Raw genomic sequence first — 22,939 nt, 5'->3', positions numbered from 1 at the left:
AAGATTACCCCACTGCACTCCAGCCTGGGCGACAGAGTGAAACTCCGTTTTGGACAGATAGATAGACAGAGAGAGAGAGAGACATGTAGGCCCTGCCTTGGAAAACTCTAAGGTCTAGCAGGAGGACAGACATGAGTCAGTAACAACCCAGATAATTAACTAGCAAGGGAGGACAGGTGCTGTGCAGACAGAGCAGGAGCCATCTTGTTGGAGGGCCATTTGGACCTGGAGGGTTAATATTGAGGCAGAGATAATACAGGGAGTATTACTTTTATCAGAACAAGATTGTTCCCAGCTTACTGTACTGAAGCCTGCTGTGTGCACTTCGCAGTAGTCTCCTGAAATCTCTGGGGGCCAGTTTGGGGTCCCAGTAGGTGAGAGTGCTGGGGTGAGTTAGGGGCCGTGATGGACGAGGTGATGGCCTCATCCTCATCCTCGTCCTCTGGTGCCCTCACTGCTTCTCTAGCCAGCTCACCCTCTCTGTCCTCTGTCTTGGTTCTAGAATCACAAACGCACACAACTCTTCCTGCGTTTCCAACAAGTTTGCCAACGATGGTAGCTTCTTGCAGCAGTTTCTGAAGTTGCAGAAGGCACAGACCAGCACAGGTGAGTGTAGGCCTCCCCTTTCCTGGTGCTGTCCTTGCATCTCCCCCTGGGGTTGCTGGGCACATGGGAAGTGACAGGTCCCACCTCAGACTCCTTCTGCTCACCGGTAATCATAGATCGCCCTCATTCCACCCATGCGTGCACCAAAGGCATAAATAAATAAATAATACATAAATAATTTTGTTTTTTGAGACGGAGTCTCACTCTGTGGCCCAGGCTGGAGTGCAGTGGTGCGATCTCGGCTCACTGCAACCTCCGCCTCCCGGGTTCACGCCATTCTCCTGCCTCAGCCTCCTGAGTACCTGGGACTACAGACGCCCGCCACCACACCTGGCTAATTTTTAAAATATTTTTAGTAGAGACGGGGTTTCACCGTGTTATCCAGGATGGTCTCGATCTCCTGACCTTGTGATCCGCCCGCCTCAGCCTCCCAAAGTGCTGGGATTACAGGCGTGAGCCACTGCACCCGGCCTTTTGTATCTTTTTAGTAGGGACTGGGTTTCACTGTGTTACCAGGATGATCTTGATCTCCTGACCTTGTGATCTGCCCCCCTTGGCCATCCAAAGTGCTGGGGTAATAGGCGTGAGCCACTCCGCCCGGCCAGTAATTTTTGTTTTTTTGAGACAGGGCCTCACTCTTGCTCAGGCTAGAATGCAGTAGTGCAATCATAGCGCACGGCAGCCTCAACCTCCGGGTCTCAAGGAAACCTTCCACCTCAGCCTCCCTGTAGCTGGGGCTACAGGGGCATGCCACCACACCTGGCTAATTTTTGTATTTTTTGTAGAGTCGTGATTTCACCATGTTGGTCACGCTGGTCTTGGACTCCTAAGCTCAAGCAATCCACCTGTCTCAGCCTCCCAAAGTGTTGAGATTATAGGCGGGAGCCACTGTACCCAGCCCAAGTAATAAACATGTAAATTAATACCAAGGGGGCAGGCTGGGCGCAGTGGCTCACGCCTGTAATCCCAGCACTTTGGGAGGCCGAGATGGGCAGATCACCTGAGGTCAGGAGTTCGAGATCAGCCTGACCAACATGGTGAAACCCTGTCTCTACTAAAAATACAAAAATTAGCCAGGCGTGGTGGCAGGCGCCTGTAATCCCAGCTACTCGGGAGGCTGAGGCAGGAGAATCGGTTGAACCCAGGAGGTGGAGGTTGCAGTGAGCCAAGATCATGCCATTGCACTCCAGCCTGGGGGACAAGAGCGAGACTTCGTCTCAAAAAAAAAAAAAAATTACCAAGGGAGCAAATGTAGACCCTGCACTCAATGTGCTTACCCTGTAGGAGCAGAGACAGATAAGTTAGATTTCAGTCTGGGGCATGTGGAGCCATGATGAAGCCCTCCCCACACTTGTGGGACCACTTTGGGAGATTGGAGGCATCCCCAAGCTGGGTCAGCTTGAAGCCACCAGCAGGGGTGAGCAGGTCTTCTGCAGACAGGGTTTTCAGGGACACCAGGCTGGCCTGAGACACCTGAGCTGCATCAGAGAACAACAGGTTCTGGGGCCTGCTGTGGCTGAGGTGCCGGGTGGGCACGCAGCTGGGGGCACCCAACAATGACCACCGGGGCACTAGTGTTCATCGGGTACCACCCCATGTGCCAGGGAATGTGGACTCAGTGTGCCATGTCCCTTGCTCCGTGCAAGCAGACCACGCCTGTGCTCTCACTGAATCCTCTGGAGGGACACCTCTCTCTACCTCTGTTTCCCTTTGGTAGATGTCTGATAACACACATCGTATTCTCTTCACTCAGAATTCATAGATGTCAGTCGGGTGTGGTGGCTTATGCCTGTAATCCCAGCACTTTGGGAGGCTGAAGGGGACAGGATCGCTTGAGCTTGGGAATTCAAGACCAGCCTGGGCAACATGGCTAAGTCTCCTCTCTACAAAAAAAATACAAATAATGAGCCAGGCATGGTGGTGCATACCTTTAGCCCCAACTAATGGGGAGGCTGAGATGGGTGGATCACTTTTGGGCCTGGGAGGCGGAGGTAGCAGTGAGTGGAGATTGCATCACTGTACTGTAGCCTAGGAGACAGAGCAAGGCTCCATCTCAAAAAAGAAAAAAAACAAAAAAGAATTCATAGATGTAACATTTTGCCTTTGATACTTCCGATCTTTGTTAATCATGAAAAATACTCACTGGGCACAGTGGCACCTGTAATTCCAGCACTTTGGGAGGCTGAGGCGGGTGGATCTCCTCAAGTCAGGAGTTCAAGACCAGCCTGGCCAACGTGGTAAAACCCCGTCTCTACTAAAAATACAAAAATTAGCCAGGCATGGTAGCACACCCCTGTAATCCCAGCTACTTGGGAGGCTGAGGTGGGAGGATTGCACGAACCTGGGAGGCAACCAGCTGTGCTCACGTGAGCTAAGCTCACGCCACTGCACTCCAGCCTGGGCAACAGAGCAAGACTAAGTCTCAAAAAGAAAAAAAAAAAAAAAGAAAAATACCAGAGGTTGAAGTCCTCCCATCCCCCTTTCTTACAGGAAGTAACTGTCGAGAAATTGTGTGTCTGACAACCCCTGTTGTCCTCTCAGTCAAGCAATGTGTGCCATAGTTTCAGATGTTTGACCCTTTACGCAGATGATGACATAGTGTGTGTTTTGTTCCAAGCTTTTTTCTCTTACTTGACATTATTTTTTTTAGGTCTAGATGGTCCATCTAAATCTCGTTGAGTTCTGTAAGCAGCTGGTTGCCTCCATTTCCACACTTTCCATTTAGGAAGCTAAGGCTTAAAAAGATGAAGCCCCTGCCAGGCATGGTGGCTCATGTCTGTAATCCCTTTGAGAGGCTGAGGTGGGAGGATCGCTTGAATCTAAGAGTGTGAGACCAGCCTGGACAGCCTAGCAAGAACCCATCTCTGCCAAAAATAAAAATAAAATTAGCCAGACATGGTGGCGTGCACCTGTAGTCCCAGCTACTCTGGAGGCTGAGCTGGGAGGATTGCTTATGCCCAGGAGTTCAGGAGGTCGAGGCTGCAGTGAACCATGATTGCACCACTGCACTTCAGCCTGGGTGACAGAGCAAGACCCTGTCACTAAAAAAAAAAGATGAGGCCCCCCAAGTGCAGAGCCAGCCTTTTTCATGATCCGGGGGCCCTAGTTCTGCTCTCAGGGTGGTGAGCTGGCCAATTTCATGATGCTGCTCCCCACCAGACTCAGGGCTCTTCCTGAAGCTGTCACACACCAGCCTTGCCCCATCCCCTGCCTTGCTGTGGGTGATTCTGCACTGTAGGTCCTCTGGACACCAAGGTGTAGGCTAGAATGGCTGGTCTCCAGGTCCTCACCTGGCCCCCTTGTCAGTGCCCCAGGGGATTCCCAGCCTTCCTCAGTGGGCAGCAATGCCTGTGCAAGGAATGGGACCCCTGTCTGTAGGTTGGTCGCCTACAGGTGTGCAGTGTGACATGCCAGGTGGGTAAATCGTCACCCGCAGAGCTTCTGCCCACGTCTCTGATTTTGGGGTTTACCGACCAGAGCCCGTTGTTGCTGGTGAGACAGCTGGTCTTCGACCTCTGTCAGGTTTCCCAGGGAATAGCTAAGAAAAGTTAACCCAAGGCCAAATTCATCCTAGAATGAGGAAGGCTGGTTTGAGTCCCTTCCCCATCAGGTCTCAGGCTGAGAACACCCAGTAGGCTGGCCCCGGCCAGTCAGCCTGGCCACAGACCTCCAAGGGAATGGTTGTAAACTGGGATTTGGGGACTCGGGTCTTACCCGGCAGAACCGACGTTCTGTCCCCAAAACTGTCCTCAGTCTGGGTGCAACGCGACTGAGATGCCTCCAGCCAGAGCGGCCCCCTTCAGAGCCCCAGGCTTCTTTTCTGGCTGGGGGACCACAATGAGTCCTTTTGCTCTCTGCCTCACTGTTCCCATCTGTAAAATCAGGGTGGCCTCCTCTGAGCCCCTGAGTTCTGGAAGTCAAGGACCCAGCTCCCCCGGGGCCCACAGCACCCGGGTTAGATCGGAAGCTGGGAGAGGTGCCCTGCAGACCCCGAGTGCGCATATCCTTCCTTCTATACCAGACGCCCCAACCAGTGCGCCCAGCGCCCCTCCCAGCACACCCACCCCCAGCACTGGGAAGAGGTCCCTGCTCATCAGCAGGCGGACAGGCCTGGGGCTGGCCAGCCTGCCGGGCCCTGTGAAGAGCTACTCCCACGCCAAGCAGCTGCCCGTGGCGCACCGCCCGAGTGTCTTCCAGTCCCCTGACGAGGACGAGGAGGAGGACTATGAGCAGTGGCTGGAGATCAAAGGTAAGTTGTGGGAGCTGCTTCTCCCCCACCACCAGTGCCTGTGCTCTAGCAGGTGGGATCTGTGGTGGGCAGAGCAAGTGCTACCAGGGGCATGGGTGCTTTGGGCTTAGTTGCAGCCACCAGACCTCCGAGCTGAGCCTCGGGCCCTCTGGGGTGAGGAGAGCAAAGGAGGGTGAGGGGCGGGGCTGGGGTATTGCTGGGCATCAGCGCGTGGGCTTCATCTTGGGAGCAGCGGGATCCATCTTCCACTCATGCAGCGGCTCATCCCAGCCAGGGCAGGGGTGCACGCCCTTCTCGCATTTGCTCCAAAAGGGCATCCTCACATCCCTTCTAGGAGGAGCTTCTAAGGCTCTTCAGCTGAGCCCTTGAGGCCCCAAAGCACTGCCCCTCGCCATGGGTTACCTGTCCCCTGAGTTTAGGCCAGAGGTATGAGCCGCAGGTTAGAGGGTGCTCTCTTCTATCCCTGGGAAAGGACGGTCACTGGTCACGGGTGAGCTTGTCCAGACCGCCCAGTGTAGGAGGGCAAAGGGGGGTGGCTGTGGTGACAGCATTGCCAGCAAGTCCAGCCCCGTCCACATTCAGGACGAGTCCCTGTGACACCTGAACTGCGTGGAGGGCTGGCCGGTGAGGTCACATCACCCTGACAGCACAGACTGAAGCAACTGTGGAGTTGTGCCATGACAGCTTTGAGATCCCTTGCTTCTGGCTGTGTGTCCGAGCGGATCAGAGGCCAGCCTGGATCCCAGGCCATTAGAATGGAGCTGGCGTGTGTCCTTTCCTTAGAGGGGTGCCCCAGCAGCTCCAAGGGTACCCTGTTGGGAACTGCTGCATTACAAGGGGTATTGGCCATCTCGGGGCCCTTGAAGCCCATTATGACCCACTGTCTGCATGGCCTCAGAAACACACCTGTTCCTGTAAACAGCAACCAGGTCAGGATTGTTGCTGGGCCCGTGGCAGGAGGGCGAGCTAGGGTGAAAGACGGTCACGGAATGCTCTCGGAACCTCACAGGGGCCCTCGTTGGGCCACACACTCCCCACCTCTCCCCCATTCCCAGCAGCCCAAGCAACAAGGGGAATAAGATTAGCCACAGGTCTGGCATGTTGCCCAGTTGCCAGGCACTTGCTGGCAGCGAGAAATTTCTCCTGTGCATCTCCTACAAGGACTGCAATCTGTATAGTAGCTGACAAACCCACAGCCTCAGAAACAGGCCAGGGGAAAAATGCAAAAGCAAGTTCCACATGGCTCAGTGGGGAGGCTAATCCATATATAAAAATATATCTTTATAGCTCTGTTCACTGAAAAGGCCCCGAAATAATGATTAAGCCCGTGGCATTGAGCATCCCTAGCGCCCAGATGCTGGTCTGGAGATGCAGTTTCTCATGGAAACCGACTTCTTGGAGAAGTGGCTGGCTCTGGGTCTGGGCAGGAAGTGTATGAGATGATCTTGGAGCGCCTGTCCCGGCAGATGGCAAGGAGGCCATCAGAGACTCCTGGGGCCATGTCCAGAGCCCTCAGGAGCCAGCTTGAAGAGGCTCCACCGGCCGCAGAGCTTCTATGATGACACTAATTGCCATGGATCGAAACCCACCCAGTGTGTTTAAATCAGAGCTCATAATGGTATTTTTTAAAAAAAGAATGTGTCATCTTTGAAGGATGAAAGGGAACCGATGTATTATGCTGAAAACTGGTAAAGAAAGAAAAGAATTAAGCATTTCCCCCCCAAAACCAGGGGAAGCTGGATATATTTTCTGCTAGCTTCCAGCCTGGAGCTCACCACAGCCTCACACACTTCTCTCCCACCTAGTGTGTCTCACCAAGACAGTGAGACCGACTCCCCCCTCGTCATGGTGTTTTGTGCCTGGACTCGGGACGCCCGACAGCCTCCTGCATCTCACACTCTTCTCCCCCGACCCCCTCTGTCGTTGTGGTCCATAGAGAGAGTGTGCCTATTGACTGTGGGGTGTGTGAGTTGAACCCCAGTACTGACAGCCTCCTTAAAGTTTCACCCCCAGAGGGAGCCGAGACTCGGAAAGTGATAGAGAAATTGGCCCGCTTTGTGGCAGAAGGAGGCCCCGAGTTAGAAAAAGTAGCTATGGAGGACTACAAGGATAACCCAGCATTTGCGTGAGTATCTCCGGGGAAGGGAAGGCTGTGCTGTTGAATGCGTTTGCTGCACAGTCGCACATGCGGGGCTGGGTGCTTGCTAGTGTGGGCCGGATGCTGTTCCAAGCGTTTTCTGATTCTCACCAGAAGTGACAAGTGGCTCCCATGTGGCACGGAGACTTGCTTTCGGGTCCCTGCTCGCCAGCCTGCCTTTTTTTGCGCGATAGAAGCTGCAGGGATATGCCTGTCACAGATACTCATTTTCCCCTCTCTTCTGCAAACTTCCTCCTCTCCAGATTTTTGCACGATAAGAATAGCAGGGAATTCCTCTACTACAGGAAGAAGGTGGCTGAGATAAGAAAGGAAGCACAGAAGTCGCAGGCAGCCTCTCAGAAAGGTAGGTGGACGGAGCGGGTGGGAGATTCTGGGGAGGCCTGTGGACATACCGTGCCCCAGTGCGGAATCGGGGTTCCTGGAGGTGCTGGAGTGGCACTGTGTGGCACCGGTGGTTGAGGCCTGTATTCTCCCAGGCATCTGGGGTCACTCTGGGAATGGGTCTGACACCACCTTCCCCCTCAGTGCTCCAAGGACCTGGTGAAGCCTGAGCATCAAGCCACATTGTGGGGTAGATGGGAGCTCATGGAGGTCGAGGTCGCTTCTGGGTGATCGGTTCAGGGCAGTACCCTAGGTAGAGGGGGCTTTTGCTTGTTGGTTCTTTGTTACATTAACAAGTGTTGATGAGCCCCAGCTTCCTCCTGGGCACTGAGGACAGGGCAGGGGAAGTATAGTGTAGGGCCGAGGGCTTGGGGGACAGACACCGTCAGCTGGTGCAATTCTGATGGGATGAATTTCAGGGCAAGGGGAAATACTGGCTGGTCTTTGACTGCAATGACATAAAATCCCAGCCAAGTGCTGGTGGGTTGGGGGGGTGGAACTGATGTTCAGGCCAAGCGCAGGCTGCAGAGGTTTGTTCCTTGTGTTCCGTGTGGCCCTGTGCCCTGAGCCTCTCCCCAGGAGAGGAGGCCCAACAGCAACCCCCAACCATGTGACCTGGGGCGCTCCCATCTCCCTTCCTTCCCTACCCAGACCCACAGTCACATTTGGATCCTTTGTCCTGGCTGGTGTCCCAGGCCCTCTTGACCTCCCTTGTGGGACGGGGCGGGGGTCGGGGGCGGGGGCTTGAGGTGTGTTATGAATTCTAGCATCTGGTCCCAGTGTAGTAATCTGATTCCCATTTGCCTGTTTCTCTTTGCATCATTCCTAAAACAAACCCCACTTGTTGCCCTTGGGGTTCTTAGCAGAAATTAGGCTGTTGGGTGTGGTGAGTTGAGCCCAGTACTGACAGCCTGCTTAAAGTTTCACCCCCAGAGGACGAAGAGGTCAAGAACCTTGCAGAAAAGTTGGCCAGGTTCATAGCGGACGGGGGTCCCGAGGTGGAAACCATTGCCCTCCAGAACAACCGTGAGAACCAGGCATTCAGGTAAGGGGGGCCCTGCCAGGGAGGTGACTGTCACCCTGGCCACAGCCCCCCTGCAGGGGAGGACACTGGATCAGCATAGTCCAGCCACCTGCTGGGGTCCCACTGTGAGAAGCTGGCGGGTCCAAGAGTCTCTGACCCCAGAGCCCAGCTCTGCCTCCCCACAGGCATGTCCCACACACACACCAGCACCCCTGGGTGGTCTCTGAGGCAGGTGCACGGGGCCTTTGGGGCCTTTGTGTCTTTCAGGCGCCTCAGGGAGAAAGTCTCTAGCACTTGCCCAGTTGCCTTTGGGACACACAGCAGCCCTTGGCCGGGGGCAAGTCAGGCTCTCAAGTGGAAATTCACAGTACTGTTCAGTTTATGTTGCGTACGTTCTCAGGGTCTCCCCTTTATGATGAGGGAAATGGCAGGGAATGGGGAACTTTAGGATCTGTGGAGGGGGAACACCCAGCCTGTGTGCGAGTTCCACAGAAGGGTGGGTGTGTGACAAGCAGCCTAGCCTCCCTGCCATCCCTGGCCATGTGGTCGTACCCTAGCCCCAGTGGCTGGGTCTGTGTTCACTGGCTCATCCATTCATTGGGTGGGTTTGGCACTTGCTCTGTGCCCGGGGAGGCGGGTGGGTGCCTGGGGGATGTGAGGGTGACATGCCCGTGAGCACACTCCTGGCCTCAGGTTACACAAGCCCCGACTCAGTCATTGAGGAGGTGTGACAGTGCATGACAAAGTCCTGGAGCAGCAGCTCTCTGGGCTGGTTGATTCAGCAGCTCTCTGGGCTGGTTGATTCAGCAGCCCTAGACTTCATCACAGATGGGGCAACTGTGCTTCTGTGGTCACTGGCCAAGGTCGTGGAGGGTGGGCAGACATGGCCAGACCAGGTCCAGGCAGACGAGGGCAGTGGGCCATCATTGGGAGGTGGGACTGAGGGAACGTGGGGGCTGGGAACAGGGTGGTTGAAGGCTCAGCTGACCCAGTGGATGGGAACAGGGAGAGGGGCTGCTTGGGATTCAGGTGTGCCCCAGTCTGGTACCTGTGTGTCAAGGAGCCTGTGTTGGGGCCGTGGATTGTTTAGGCCTGGGGTTCAGAAGATGGATCTGCCTGGGACTGGAGGCCGACCCCCAAGTGTCCTGAATGTCAGACTTGCCCTGGGGATCATTGAGTTGTTGACTACACCTCAGGGTTGGATCACTAGTCCACTCCAAGTCATCATGTCTTTCCTTCATTTGCCTGATTAAGGCTATATAAATAAGAAACCTAGTTTGCTGTCATTGTAGGTAGACACTGACTGTGGAACCCTTTCAAAGGAGAAGCAGGCAAGGATATGGAATTCTGTCCAAGACCCAGAGCCCGGTGGCTCTGCCTGGTCAGAGGGGTCCAGGGCCCAGCCGCTGCAGCCCAGCCTCACCCCTGATGTCAGAACTGAGAGATGCTACTGGTGCAGGTGGCCCCGGCCCTCCTGTGTGTCCTTTCTGTTCTGGGGTGTTGCTGACAGGTGCCCAGCTTGTCAGGTGTGGCTGTCGGGGAGGCCAGGCTGGTTGAGGTCACCTGGGGTGGGTACCCTGGGCAGCCAGAGGAGACGAGGCTGAAGGGAGCTCGTTCCCACACTCACTGCAGAGCCAGAGCCAGACCAGGAAAGAACTGGGTGGGTCAGGGGGGACAACCAGGTATTCAGGCCCCTGCAGGGCGTGCAGGTTTGCGCCTGTGTTTAATCTCCATGCGGGGTCAGCTGTGAGGCAGCCCCAAAGCACAGAAATGCTGGTTAGACCCACGTGGTTGGCACCTCCCCCACCCCCAAATCTAACAGCCACCTCATGTGACCACTCCTGGCCCTTCCCTGTCACGCCTGTGGGCCAGGCATACCCCAGCCACTTTGGGAAACAATTCGTAACCAACCGCATGGCTATAAAGAAGCTGGAGGCCTGGTGCGGTGGCTCACGCCTGTAATCCCAGCACTTTGGGAGGCCGAGGCAGGTGGATCACCTGAGGTCAGGAGTTCAAGAACAGCCTGGCCAACATGGCAAAACCCCATCTCTGCTAAAAATATAGAAATTAACTGGGCATGGTGGCATGCGCCTATAATCCCAGCTACTTGGGCGGCTAAGGCAGGAAAATCACCTGAACCCAGGAGGCAGAGGTTACAGTGAGCCGAGATCATGCCATTGCACTCCAGCCTGGGTGACAAGAGCAAGACTCCATCTCAAAAAATAAGAAATGAGGCTGGGCTTGGTGGCTCACACCTGTAATCCCAGCACTTTGGGAGGCCGAGGCAGGTGGATCACCTGAGGTCAACGGTTCAAGACCAGCCTGACCAACGTGGAGAAACCCCCTCTCTACTAAAAATACAAAATTAGCGCATGCCTGTAATCTCAGCTACTTGGGAGGCTGAGGCGGGAGAATGGCTTGAACCCGGGAGGCGGAGGTTGTGGTGAGCCGAGATCGTGCCACTGTACTCCAGCCTGGGCAACGAGAGTGAAACTCCATCTTGAAAAACAAAACAAAAAAAAAAATGAAAAGCTGGAAACGCCCATCCCTTGAACTAGTCATTCTCCCATTTCTGAGATACATCCTGGAAATCATGTCAATAGAGCATCAGCTGTAGTAATGAAAAGTCAGTAGGCCGGGTGCAGTGGCTCATGCCTGTAATCCCAGCACTTTGGGAGGCTGAGTGGGGTGGATCACGAGGTCAGGAGATCGAGACCATGGCTAACACAGTGAAACCCCGTCTCTACTAAAAAATACAAAAAAAAAAAAATTAGCCGGGCGTGGGGGCGGGCGTCTGTAGCCCCAGCTAGTCAGGAGGCTGAGGCAGGAGAATAGCCTGAACCCGGGAGGCGGAGCTTGCAGTGAGCTGAGATTGTGCCACTGCACTCCAGCCTGGGCGGCAGAGCAAGACTCCATCTCAGAAAAAAAAAGGAAGAAAAAAAAAGAAAAGTCAGTGACACAGTCAGTGTCCAACCTCCTTGGGCTAAATCATCAGCACATCTGCCCAGTGGAGTACGCCGCCTTCCGAAGGCACCCATGTGAGCTAGCAGCCCAGTGTGAGGGAACTGAAGCAAGGCCAGTCAGTGAACATGCTTCCACTGTTCTAATAGGAAAGGCTTATGTCATCAGCTTCAGGCAAATTTTTTTTTTAAAACTGGGATATGTATAGGATCACAGCTCTATTAAGATAAATCTTTGCTGAAACTGGCAGGAAACACCTTAACAGTGGTTATCCCTGGGTTCAGGGTCGGATTAGTTCCACCAGAGGGGAGCCTTGGTGGTGCACCCAGCCGTGTTCTAGATGGAGTGCTGGGGGGCTCCACTTTCTCCCCCTCATGGGGGTCTACCATTGGGTGCCATTGTAACCCCCTCCCTGAGATGGGCAGACCCTCCAGGGGACTGTGATGCATCCTTGGGCCATCCTGGAGGACACTCAGGGTGAAGCACCAGCTGAGACCAGGAAGGGGCCCCCATACCCCGATGCCTGCTTGCCCTGGCAAGTGAACCTCCCCAGCTTGGGCCTCAAATCCATGTCTGAACTCACCTGGCTGTCAAGTGTCTTTTCCAAATCTGACCAACTGTTCCCTTTCCTCCTGAACAGTTGTTGCTTTTACCTCTTAATCTTTACAAATGTCCCTTACTGGGTCACACTTGTACCACGACCCAGGATTACAGAGAAGATGCTGCCGTCTCCTGTCCTTCCGTCCCACCCTCCTGAGGTACCGGATGTTAGCAGGGCCGTAGACACACAGGCTCACGTAGAAACTGTCTAAGGAGTCTCTTGCTGCTTGCTCACTATTTATCTTATTTTTTTGAGTTGGAGTCTCACTCTGTGGTCCAGGCTGTAGTGCAGTGGCCCAATCTTGGCTCACTGCAACCTCCACCTCCCAGGTTCGAGTGATTCTCCTGCCTCAGCCTCCCGAGCAGTTGGGACTACAGGTGCGTGCCACCACACCCAGCTAATTTTTTTATTTTTAGTACAGACGGAATTTCACCATGTTGGCCAGGCTGGTCTCGAACTCCTGACCTCAGGTGATCCGCCCACCTCAGCCTCCCAAAGAGCTGGGATTACAGGCGTGAGCCACCGCGCCCGGCCTCTCTCTTACACAAAAGGACTTCACAGCATCCTTGACCCTTTAATTCACATTAGTTGCATGCCTTGGTGCTGTGACCATCCCTCCAGATTCACAAGTGCAGGTCCAGCCCCATCTTGTTCAGCACTGTAACATGCTTTCAGGGCTGTACATGCATTCAGTTCTCCCCCAGTGTTCTGCCATGTGGAGCTGGGCCAAGACTCTCCCTTTTGGCATAGACCCCAAAGACAGTCCTGTGGACTGGGGATGTGTACAGTCCGAGAGGGGCCAGTAGGTGCGGAACACGGCTCTGAACCCAGCACCACCTGCTCTGCTCCTCAGGCTGGGTAGGGACAGAGAAGACCTGTGCTCCCAGCCTCACTGGAAGCCACACTGCCCTGAGGCTGCCTGCCCCCACGTGGGGTAGAAATCAGCTCCTTGGTCCATTCTGATGTTCAGTGTCTCAAAGATGCATTTGAGAAGCCCTTGGGATCAAGACAAGTCCCTCTGCCCTGTCTCGTGTCTAGTGTCTCCCCACAATCTGAGATTTTTTGGTGTGAATGTCTCACTTTTCCCAGGCCCTGGGGAAGGGTCTGAGGGTCCCTGCCCTTTCCGTTTGTAGCAGGGTGAACAATGACAGTGTGATGGGTGCCTGATAAAGACAGGGTGAGGATTGGAGTGACTCACAGTTCAAAGGAAGGGCATCGGGCCACCAGAACCAGCAGTCACTGCCAGGAGGCCGTGGTGGAGACCGTGACTATGACATGACCATGAAGTGACCCTAGCCAATGTGGGCACACAAGGCCAGAACTGCTCCTGCCCAGAATCAGGGACAGGGCCTCGGGCCCAGCTGACACTGCACCCCCCCAACTCTCTTTGCAGCTTTCTGTACGAGCCCAATAGCCAAGGGTACAAGTACTACCGACAGAAGCTGGAGGAGTTCCGGAAAGCCAAGGCCAGCTCCACAGGCAGCCTCACAGCACCCGACCCCAGCCTGAAGCGCAAGTCCCCTCCTGAGGCCCTGTCAGGGTCCTTACCCCCAGCCACCACCTGCCCTGCCTCATCCACGCCTGCCCCCACTATCATCCCTGCTGCAGCTGCCCCCGGGAAGCCAGCCTCCGCAGCCACCGTGAAGAGGAAGCGGAAGAGCCGGTGGGGGCCTGAAGAGGATAAGGTAGAGCTCCCACCTGCTGAACTGGTGCAGAGGGACGTGGACGCCTCTCCCTCACCTCTGTCAGGTGGGCAGACCCTCTTCCCCTCCCTGTGTTGGAAGGGTCTGGCTTTTTTCACTGAGCATAATGTCTTCAAGGTTCATCCACTGTGTAGCTTGTATCAGAATTTCATTCCTTCTGTGGCCATATCTTCCACTGTGTGTACATACCACATTTGGCTTATCCACTCATCTGTGAATGAACTCTTAGGTTGTTTACACTGCTTGGCTGTTGTGAATAATACTGCTGTGACTATCTGAATCGTTTTCAGTTCTCTTGTCGGTATACCTAGGTGTGGAATTGCTGGGCCTATTGCAATTCTGCCTTTTTTTTCTTTCTTTTTTTTTTTTTTTTTTTTTTGAGACAGAGTCTCACTCTCTTGCCCAGGCTGGAGTGCAGTGGTGCGATTTCGGCTCACCATAAGCTCTGCCTCCTGGGTTCACACCATTCTCCTGCCTCAGCCTCCCGAGTAGCTGGGACTACAGGTGCCCGCCACCATGCCTGCCTAATTTTTTGTATTTTTTAGTAGAGATGGGGTTTCACTGTGTTAGCCAGGATGGTCTCTATCTCCTGACCTCGTGATCTGCCCGCCTTGGCCTCCCAAAGTGCTGAGATTACAGGCGTGAGCCACCGCGCCCGGTCTTTTTTTCTTTTTCTAAAAGACGTAGTCTCACTCTGTCGCCCAGGCTGGAGTGCAGTGGTGCGTTCTTGGCTCACTGCAACCTCCGCATCCCGAGTTCAAACGATTCTGCCTCAGTCTCCTGAGTAGCTGGGATTACAGGTGCCCACCACCATGCTAATTTTTGTATTTTTCGTAGAGATGGGGTTTCACCATGTTGGCCAGGCTGGTTTCGAACTCCTGACCTTAGGTGATCCACCCGCCTCAGCCTCCCAAAGTGTTGTGATTACAAGTATGAGCCACCACGCCTGGCCTGTAATTCTGCTTTTAACTTTGAGGAACCTGCATCTGCACCATTTTACATTACCACCAGCAGTGCACAAGGGTTCCACTTTTTCTGTATCCTCACCTTTTTTAAAAAAAAAAAAAAGTTTCATGGAGACGGGGTTTCACTATGTTGCTGAGGCTGGTCTTGAACTCCTGTCCTCAAGCGATCCTCCTGCCTCAGAGGATTTGCCTATAATCCCAAAGTGCTGGGATTATAGGCAAGAGCCATACTCTCATGTTTTTATTATAACCATCCTAGGAGGTATGAAGTGATATCTCGTCGTCTGGGTTGGCATTTCCCTAATGACCAGTGCTGTTGAGCTTATTTTCATATGCTTATTGACCATATGTATAGCTTCTTTGGAGAAATGTCTATTTTAGTCCTTTTCTCCTCACCTTTTATGTTTTTGACATGAGGTCTCTGTCGCCCATGTTCGAGTACATTGGCACAATCATAGCTCACTGAAACCTCTACCACCCTGGCTTAAGGAATCCTCCTACCTCAGCCTCCTGAGTAGCTGAGACCACAGACTTGCCCCACCATGCCCAGTTTTTGTTTGTTTTGAGACAGAGTTTCGCTGTGTTGCCCAGGCTGCAGTGCAAGTGGCATAATCTCGGCTCACTGCAACCTCCGCCACCTGGGTTCTTTTTTTTTTTTTTTTTTTCTTTTTTGAGAAGGAGTCTCACTGTGTTGCCCAGGCTGGAGTACAGTGGCACAGTCTCAGCTCACTGCAGCCTCTGCCTCCAAGGTTCAAGTGATTCTCCTGCCTCCGCCTCCCAAGTAGCTGGGACTACAGGCGTGTGCCACCACGCCTGGCTAATTTTTTGTATTTTTAGTAGAGGGGGTTTCACCATGTTAGCCAGGATGATCTCGATCTCCTGACCTCGTGATCCGCCTGCCTTGGCCTCCCAAAGTGCTGGAATTATAGGCGTGAGCCACGGCTCCCGGCCCACCTCCCAGGTTCAAGCGATTCTCCTGCCTCAGCCTCCTGAGTATCTGGGACTACAGGCACATACCACCATGCTCAGCTAATTTTTTTTTTTTTATAGTAGAGACAGGATTTCACCATGTTGACCAGGCTGGTGTTGAACTCCTGACCTCAAGTGAGCCACCGGGCCCAGCCTTGCCCAGTTATTATATAAACAAGGTCTCAGTGTGTTACCCAGGCTGATCTTGAACTCCTGGGCTCAAGCCATCTTCTTGCCTCAGCCTCTCAGAGTCCTGGGTTTACAGGCATGAGCCACTGCACCCAGCCACCTTTTCCCATTTTAAAGTTGATTTGTTTGTGTTGTTGAGTCGTACGAGTTCTATTTTATAGATTCTGGATATTAACACTCTTGTCAGCTATGTGATTTGCAAATACTTTCTCTCATTCCATGGGATGTCTTTTCACTTTAGTAATAGCGTTTTTTGATGCATACAACTTTTAAATTTTCTTTCTTTTTTTAATGTGGCCAGAAAGTATCATTTTTTTTTTTTTTTTTTGAACTGAAGGCAGACCCTCCAGGGGGTGGTAGTGCCAGGGAGGAGGCAGGTAGTTGTGCGGTCTCCCAGTGCCTGCTATAATCCAGCCTTCCCTAGAAATGGAATTTTAATGAAGTCAAATTTATCTATTTTTTCTTCTGTGGTTTATGCTTTTGGTGTCATTTTTAAGGAACCATTGCCAAATCCGGGCATGAAAATTTGCCCCTGTGTTTCCTACTGAGAGTTTTGTACCTTTAGTTCTTAAATTTAGGTCTTTAGCCTATTTTGGGTTTTTTTTTTTTTTTTGAGTCTCTGTCACCCAGGCTGGAGTGCAGCGGCTACTTACTGCAGCCTCGACCTCCCCAAGCTCAAGTGATCTTCCCACCTCAGCCTCCCAAGTAGGTGGGACTACAAGTGCATGCCAGCACACCTGGCTAACTTTCGTACTTTTTGTAGAGATGGAGTTTCACCATGTTGCCCAGGCTGGTCTTGAACTTGTGAGTTCAAGCAATCCTCCTGCCTTGGCCTCCCAAAGTGTTGGAATTATAGGCATGAGCCATTGCACCCAGGGTCTTTGGTCCATTTTGAGTTAATTTTTCCAACTTTACTCTTTTTATTTTTCTTTTGAGACAGGGTCTCACTCTGTCACGCAGGCTGGAGTCCAGTGGCATGATGACAGCTCACTGCAGCCTTGGCCTCCCGGGCTCAATTGATTCTCCTGCCCCAGTCTCCCAAGTAGCTGGGACTACAGACATGCTCTTCCATGCCTGGCTAATTTTTGCATTTTTTGTGTCGATACGAGGTCCCACTATGTTGCCCAGGCTGGTCTCAAACTCCTGGCCTCAAACAATCTTGCCACCTTGGCCTCCCAAAGTTCTGGGATTACAGGCATGAGCTACTGCACCCGGTCTGTTTGTGGATTCTTCAGGGTTTTCTACATTTAAGTTTGTGTTATCTGCAAACAGAAATAGTTTTACAGGTTCTTTTCCAACTTGGATACTTATTTCTTTTTCTGCCTAATTCCTCTGGCTAGGACTTCTAGTACCGTATTGAATGGAAATGGTGGAAGTGTGTATCCTTGTCTTGTTGCTGATCTTAGGGGGAAGGCTTTCAGCCTTTTACCAGTCTCTGAAATGTATGATGCGTAGGTGTATGATATTAGCTATGTGTTTTTTATATATGGACTTTATTGTGTTGAGGAACTTCACTTCTTTTTGTTCTTTTTTTTTGAGACAGAGTCTTTCTCTGATGCGCAGGCTGGAGTGGTGTGATCTCCACTCACTGCAACCTCTGCCTTCCGGGTTCAAGCAATTCTCCTGCCTCAGCCTCCCTAGTACCTGGGACTACATGCGCCCACCACCACGACTGGCCAATTTTTGTGTTTTTGGTAGAGACAGGGTTTCACCATGTTGGCCAGGCTGGTCTCGAACTCCTGACCTCAGGTGATCCACCTGCCTTGGCCTCCCAAAGTGCTGGGATTACAGGCGTGAGCCACCAGGCCTGGCTGGAAGTTCACTTCTGTTCCTAGTTTATTGAGTGTTTTTATCATGAAAATGTTTTAGTTTTTGTCAGATGCTTTTTCTGCATCAACTAAAACAGGCCAGGCACGGTGACTCATGCCTGTAATCCCAGCACTTTGGGAGACTGAGGTGGGCAGATTACTTGAGGCCAGGAGTTCAAGACCAGCCTGGCCAACATGGTGAAACCCCATCTCTACCAAAAAAAATTCAAAAATTAGCTGGGTGTGGTGGCACACGCCTGTAATCCCAGCTATTTGGGAGGCTGAGGCAGGAGAATCTCTTGAACCTGGGAGGCAGAGGTTGCAGTGAGCCGAGATTGAGCAACTGCACTCCAGCCTGGGCAACAGAGTGAGACTGAGTCTCAAAAAAAAAGTAAATAAATACATAAAATCATCGTGTGGTTACTTTCCTTCATTCTGTTAATTTGGTGTAGTACATGGATTGATTTTCAAATGTTGAGCCATCCTTGCATTGCAGGGATAAATCCCACTTGGTCATGGTGTATAATCCTTTCATAAGCTGCTGAATTTGGTTTCTTAGTATTTTATTGAGGATTTTCTCCATCTGTATTCATAGGAATATTCAATTGTATTTTTCTTTTTCTTTTTCTTTTTTTTTTGAGATGGAGTTTGCTCTTTGCTGCCCAAGCTGGAGTGCAGTAGCGCGATCTCAGCTCACTGCAACCTCCACCTCCTGGGTTCAAGTGATTCTTCCACCACCACACCCAGCTAATTTTTGTATTTTTAGTAGAGACAGGGTTTCACCATGTTGGCCAGGCTGGTCTTGAACTCCTGGCCTCAAGTGATCTGCGCACATTGGCCTCCTAAAGTTCTGGGATTACAGGCGTGAGCCACCACACCCGGCCTATTTTTCTTTCTTTGTAGTATCTCTGTCTGCCTTGGGTATCAGGCTAATCCTAGTCCCATAGAGTAAGTTTAGAAATGTTCTCTCTTGTTTTTTTTTTGGAAGAGTTTGGGGAGAATTGGTATTCTTTCTTTCTTTTTTTTTTTTTTTTTTTGAGACAGAGTCTCACTCTGTCACCCTGGCTGGAGTGCAGTTGTGCAATCTCAGCTCCCTGCAACCTCCACCTCCCAGGTTCAAGCAATTCTCCTACGTCAGCCTCCCGAGTAGCTGGGATTACAGGCACCTGCCACCATGCCCGGCTAATTTTTGTATTATTAGTAGAGATGGGGTTTTGCCATGTTGGCCAGGCTGGTCTTAAATGCTTGACCTCAAGTGATCTGCCCACCTCAGCCTCCCAAAGCACTGGGATTACAGGCATGAATCACTGCACCTGGCTTATTTCTTCTTTTAAATGTTTGCTTTACCAGTGAAGCTATCTGATTCTTGGCTTTTTTTTTTTTTTTTTTTTTTTTTTTTTTGTGACAGTCTCACTCTGTCGCCCAGGCTGGAGTGCAGTGGCGTGATCTCGGCTCACTGCAAGCTCCACCTCCCAGGTTCACGCCATTCTTCTGCCTCAGCCTCCTGAGTAGCTGGGACAACAGGTGCCGCCACCACGCCTGGCTAATTTTTTGTATTTTTTTTTTTAGTAGAGACGGGTTTCACTGTGTTAGCCAGGATGGTCTTGAACTCCTGACCTTGTAATCCGCCTGCCTCGGCCTCCCAAAGTGCTGGGATTACAGGCGTGAGCCACCGTGCCCAGCCTCTTGGCCTTTTTTTGTTGGAAGGTTTTTTCGAATCCTGATTTGATTTACTTGTCTATTCAGATTTTCTATTTCTTCTTGTGTTTTGATGGTTTGTGTTTCTAGGAATTTGTTCACTTCATCTATCTAATTTGTTGGGGCACAGTTTATTGTATTTTCTTACAGTCCTTTTAACTTATGTCTTATTTTCAGTCATTAGTTACAGCCCCTCCTTCATTTCTGATTTTAGTAATTGAGTCTTTCATTTTTTTCTTAGCTTAACTAAAAGGTTTGTCACTTTTGTTGATCTTTTCAAAGAACCAACTTTTGGTTTCATAGATTTTTCTCCATTGTATTTATAGTCCTCATTTTCTTATCTCCACTCTAAACTTTACTATTTTCTTCTTTCTGTTAGCTTTGGATTTAGTTTGATCTTCTTTTTCTAGCTTACTAAGGTGTACACTTAGGTTATTGGTTTTAGATCTTCTTTCTTTCTTGTTTTTTTTGTTTGTTTGTTTTTGAGATGGAGTCTCGCTCTGTCACCCAGGCTGGAGTGCAGTGGCGTGATCTTGTCTCACTGCAATCTCTACCTCCCGGGTTCAAGCGATTCTCCTGCCCCAGCCTCCCGAGTAGCTGGGATTACAGGTGGGCGCCCCCACACCCAGCTAATTTTTGTATTTTTAGTAGAGACGGGGTTTCACCATGTTGGCCAGGCTGGTCTCGAGCTCCTGACCTTGTGATCCACCCACCTCAGCCTCCCAAAATTCTGGGATTACAGGCGTGAGCCACCACACCCAGCCTCTTTCTTTAAAAAAAAAAAAATAATAATAAATGATTGTTATATGTATTAACTGATAGATTGGCTTTGTCAGTAATCTATAATAAACTTCTCTTCAAACCCTACTTTCAGAAATACAGTTTCCTTAAAAATAAAAATAAGAAAACTGTGTATAGCAAAGAGGTTTTTTTGTTTTTTGTTTTTTCCCTTTGAGACAGAGTCTTGCTCTTTTGTCCGGGCTGAAGTGCAGTGGCACAATCTTGGCTCACTGCAACCTCTGCCTACCAGGTTCAAGTGATTCTCCTGCCTCAGCCTCCCGAGTAGCTGGGATTATAGGTGCCCACCACCACGCCCGGCTAATTTTTATATTTTTAGTAGAGACGGGGTTTTGCCATGTTGGCCAGGCTGGTCTTGCACTCCTGGCCTCAGATGATCCACTTGCTTCTGCCTCCCAAAGTGCTGGGATTACAGGTGTGAGCCACCGTGCCTGACTTAGCAAGAATGTTTGCACATTGATTATCTAAACATTAAAAACAATAACACAAGCACACCCAGTTCTCCTTGTATAGATTTATGTACCATAACCAGTTTCTGCTCCTTCCCTCTCTCCTTGCCCATAAGAACTTTCAGCCTTCCTCCATCACTTGGGAGCCACGGGAAACTGAAGGGTAATTTCCTAGGGGTCTCCAACTAGTCTCTTTGGCTGGGATTACAGGCGCCTGCCACCACGCCCTGCTAATTTTTTTGGTTTTAGTAGAGATGAGGTTTCACCAAGTTGGCCAGACTGATCTTGAGCTCCTGACCTCAGATGATCCGCCTGCCTCAGCCTCCCAAAGTGCTAGGATTACAGGCATGAGCCACCATGCCCAGTCCACGCCCAGCTAATTTTTGTATTTTTAGTAGAGATGGGATTTCACCATGCTGGCTAGGCTGGTCTCAAACTCCTGACCTCAAGTAATCTCCCCGCCTCGGCCTCCCAAAGTGCTGGGATTACAGGTGTGAGCCACCACGCCCGGCCCTGTATGACAACATTTTGGTCAGTGATGGACTGCATATATGACAGTAGTCATTATTAAAATTGTTATAAGATCATAGTACAGTATTTTTACTGTACCTTTTTTATGTTTAGATACATAAATACTTACTGTGTTACTTTACAGGTTTGTAGCCTGGGAGCAACAGGGTATACAGTTGTCCCTTGAACAACATGGAGGTTGGGACAGCAAGCCCTGTGCAGTTGAAAATCTGAATATAGGCCGGGTATGGTGGCTCACACCTGTAATCCCAGCACTTTGGGAGGCTGAGGTGGGCAGATCGCAAGGTCAGGAGTCCAAGACCAGCCTGACCAACATGGTGAAACTCTGTCTCTACTAAAAATACAAAAATTAGCCGGGCCTGGTGGCACATGCCTGTAATCCCAGCTACTCAGGAGGCTGAGGCAGGAGAATCGCTTGAACTTGGGAGGTGGAGGTTGCAGTGAGCCGAGATCGCGCCACTGCACTCTAGCCCAGGTAACAGAGCAAGACTCCGTCTCACAAAAAAAAAAACCAAAAACAAAACAAAACAAAAAAAAACAGAGAAAATCTGAATATAAACTTTTTTTTTGAGGCAGGGTCTCACTCTGTTTCCCAGGCTGGAGTGCAGTGGTATAATCACAGCTCACTGCAGCCTCAACCTCTTGAGCTCAAGCTATCCTTCCACCTTAGCCTCCCAAGTAGCTGGGACTATAGCCCCGTACCAGCACGCCCTGCTAATTCTTTAATTTTTTGTAGAGACAGGATTTCACCACATTGCCCAGGCTGGTTTCAAAACTCCTGAGCTCAAGTGGTCTGCCCACCTCAGCCTCTGCATGTAACTTTTGACTCCCCAAAAACTTAACTACTAATAGCCTGCTGTTGACCAGAAACCTTATTGGTAACATAAACAGTTGATTAACATGCTTTTTGTATGTTATATGTATTATGTACTATATTCTTATAATAAAATAAGCTAGAAGAAAGAAAATATTACTAAGAAAATCATAGGAAAAATTAGCCAGGCTGTGTGGTGTGCACCTATAGCTCTAGCTACTCAGGAGGCTGAGGCAGGAGGAACATGAGTCCAGGAATTTGAGGCTGCAGTGAGCTATGATTGTGCCACTGCACTCCAGCCTGGATGACAGAGGGTCCAAACAGAGCATCCAGACAGACCCTGCCTATTTATTTATTTATTTATTTATTTATTTTTGAGACAGAGTTTCACTCTATTGCCCAGGCTGTACAATGGCATGATCTCAGCTCACTGTAACCTCTGCCTCCGGAGACCCTGCCTCTTTTAAAAAAAAAAAAAGAAGGGAGGAAGAGAAAATATATTGACTATTTATGAAGCGGACATGGATCATCACAAAGGTCATCTTCATCAATGTCGTGTTGAACAGCTAAGGAGGAAGAAGAGTAGGGGTTGGTCTTGCTGCCGAAGAGGTGGAAGGAGAGACAGGCACTCCGTATAATTTTATGGGAATATCTCACGATTTCTGCCTGACTTCTTTTTCATTTCCCTAAAAATGTTTATATACAGTATTATTCCTTCTTCTACCATTTACACTTAGTTTCAGTGCCCATGTCTCGGGTCCGTGTCATAAAAGAAGTCAGAAACAGTCTCGAATAATGAGAATCCTCCTACCAGATTGTCATTTTCTTTTCTGGTGCTGCTGCCGCTTCTCCGGCTTCTTCCTCATCATCTGGCACTCATTCGGAAGCACTCTTTTCCATCCAGCTGTCTTCTGTTAATTTCTCCAGTGTGGTATCTGTTAGCTCTTCTATTTTTAATTAATTAATTATTTTTCGATTTGGAGTCTTGGTCTGTTGCCCAGGGTGGAGTCCGGCGCAATCTCAGCTCACTGCAGC

The 22,939-nt window shown here is 50.9% G+C and overlaps 1 protein-coding gene across 1 annotated transcript in view; it reads left to right on the top strand.

Annotated features, from left to right (window-relative positions):
* The window catches only part of SUGP1 (SURP and G-patch domain containing 1), a 44,025-nt gene that overhangs the window by 10,110 nt on the left and 10,976 nt on the right, over positions 1 to 22,939 (top strand). The window contains exons 3-8 of the mRNA XM_054465061.2: positions 503 to 606; positions 4,628 to 4,855; positions 6,857 to 6,980; positions 7,256 to 7,356; positions 8,316 to 8,439; positions 13,374 to 13,729. Of these exons, the coding sequence (XP_054321036.1) occupies positions 503 to 606; positions 4,628 to 4,855; positions 6,857 to 6,980; positions 7,256 to 7,356; positions 8,316 to 8,439; positions 13,374 to 13,729 (1,037 nt within the window). The remainder of the gene's footprint in view (positions 1 to 502; positions 607 to 4,627; positions 4,856 to 6,856; positions 6,981 to 7,255; positions 7,357 to 8,315; positions 8,440 to 13,373; positions 13,730 to 22,939) is intronic.

The sequence above is a fragment of the Pongo pygmaeus genome, chromosome 20, assembly GCF_028885625.2.
Source record: "Pongo pygmaeus isolate AG05252 chromosome 20, NHGRI_mPonPyg2-v2.0_pri, whole genome shotgun sequence".
NCBI lineage: Eukaryota > Metazoa > Chordata > Mammalia > Primates > Hominidae > Pongo > Pongo pygmaeus.
Note: the sequence above shows the minus strand (reverse complement) of the source record. Positions and strands in the feature narration are given on the sequence as shown.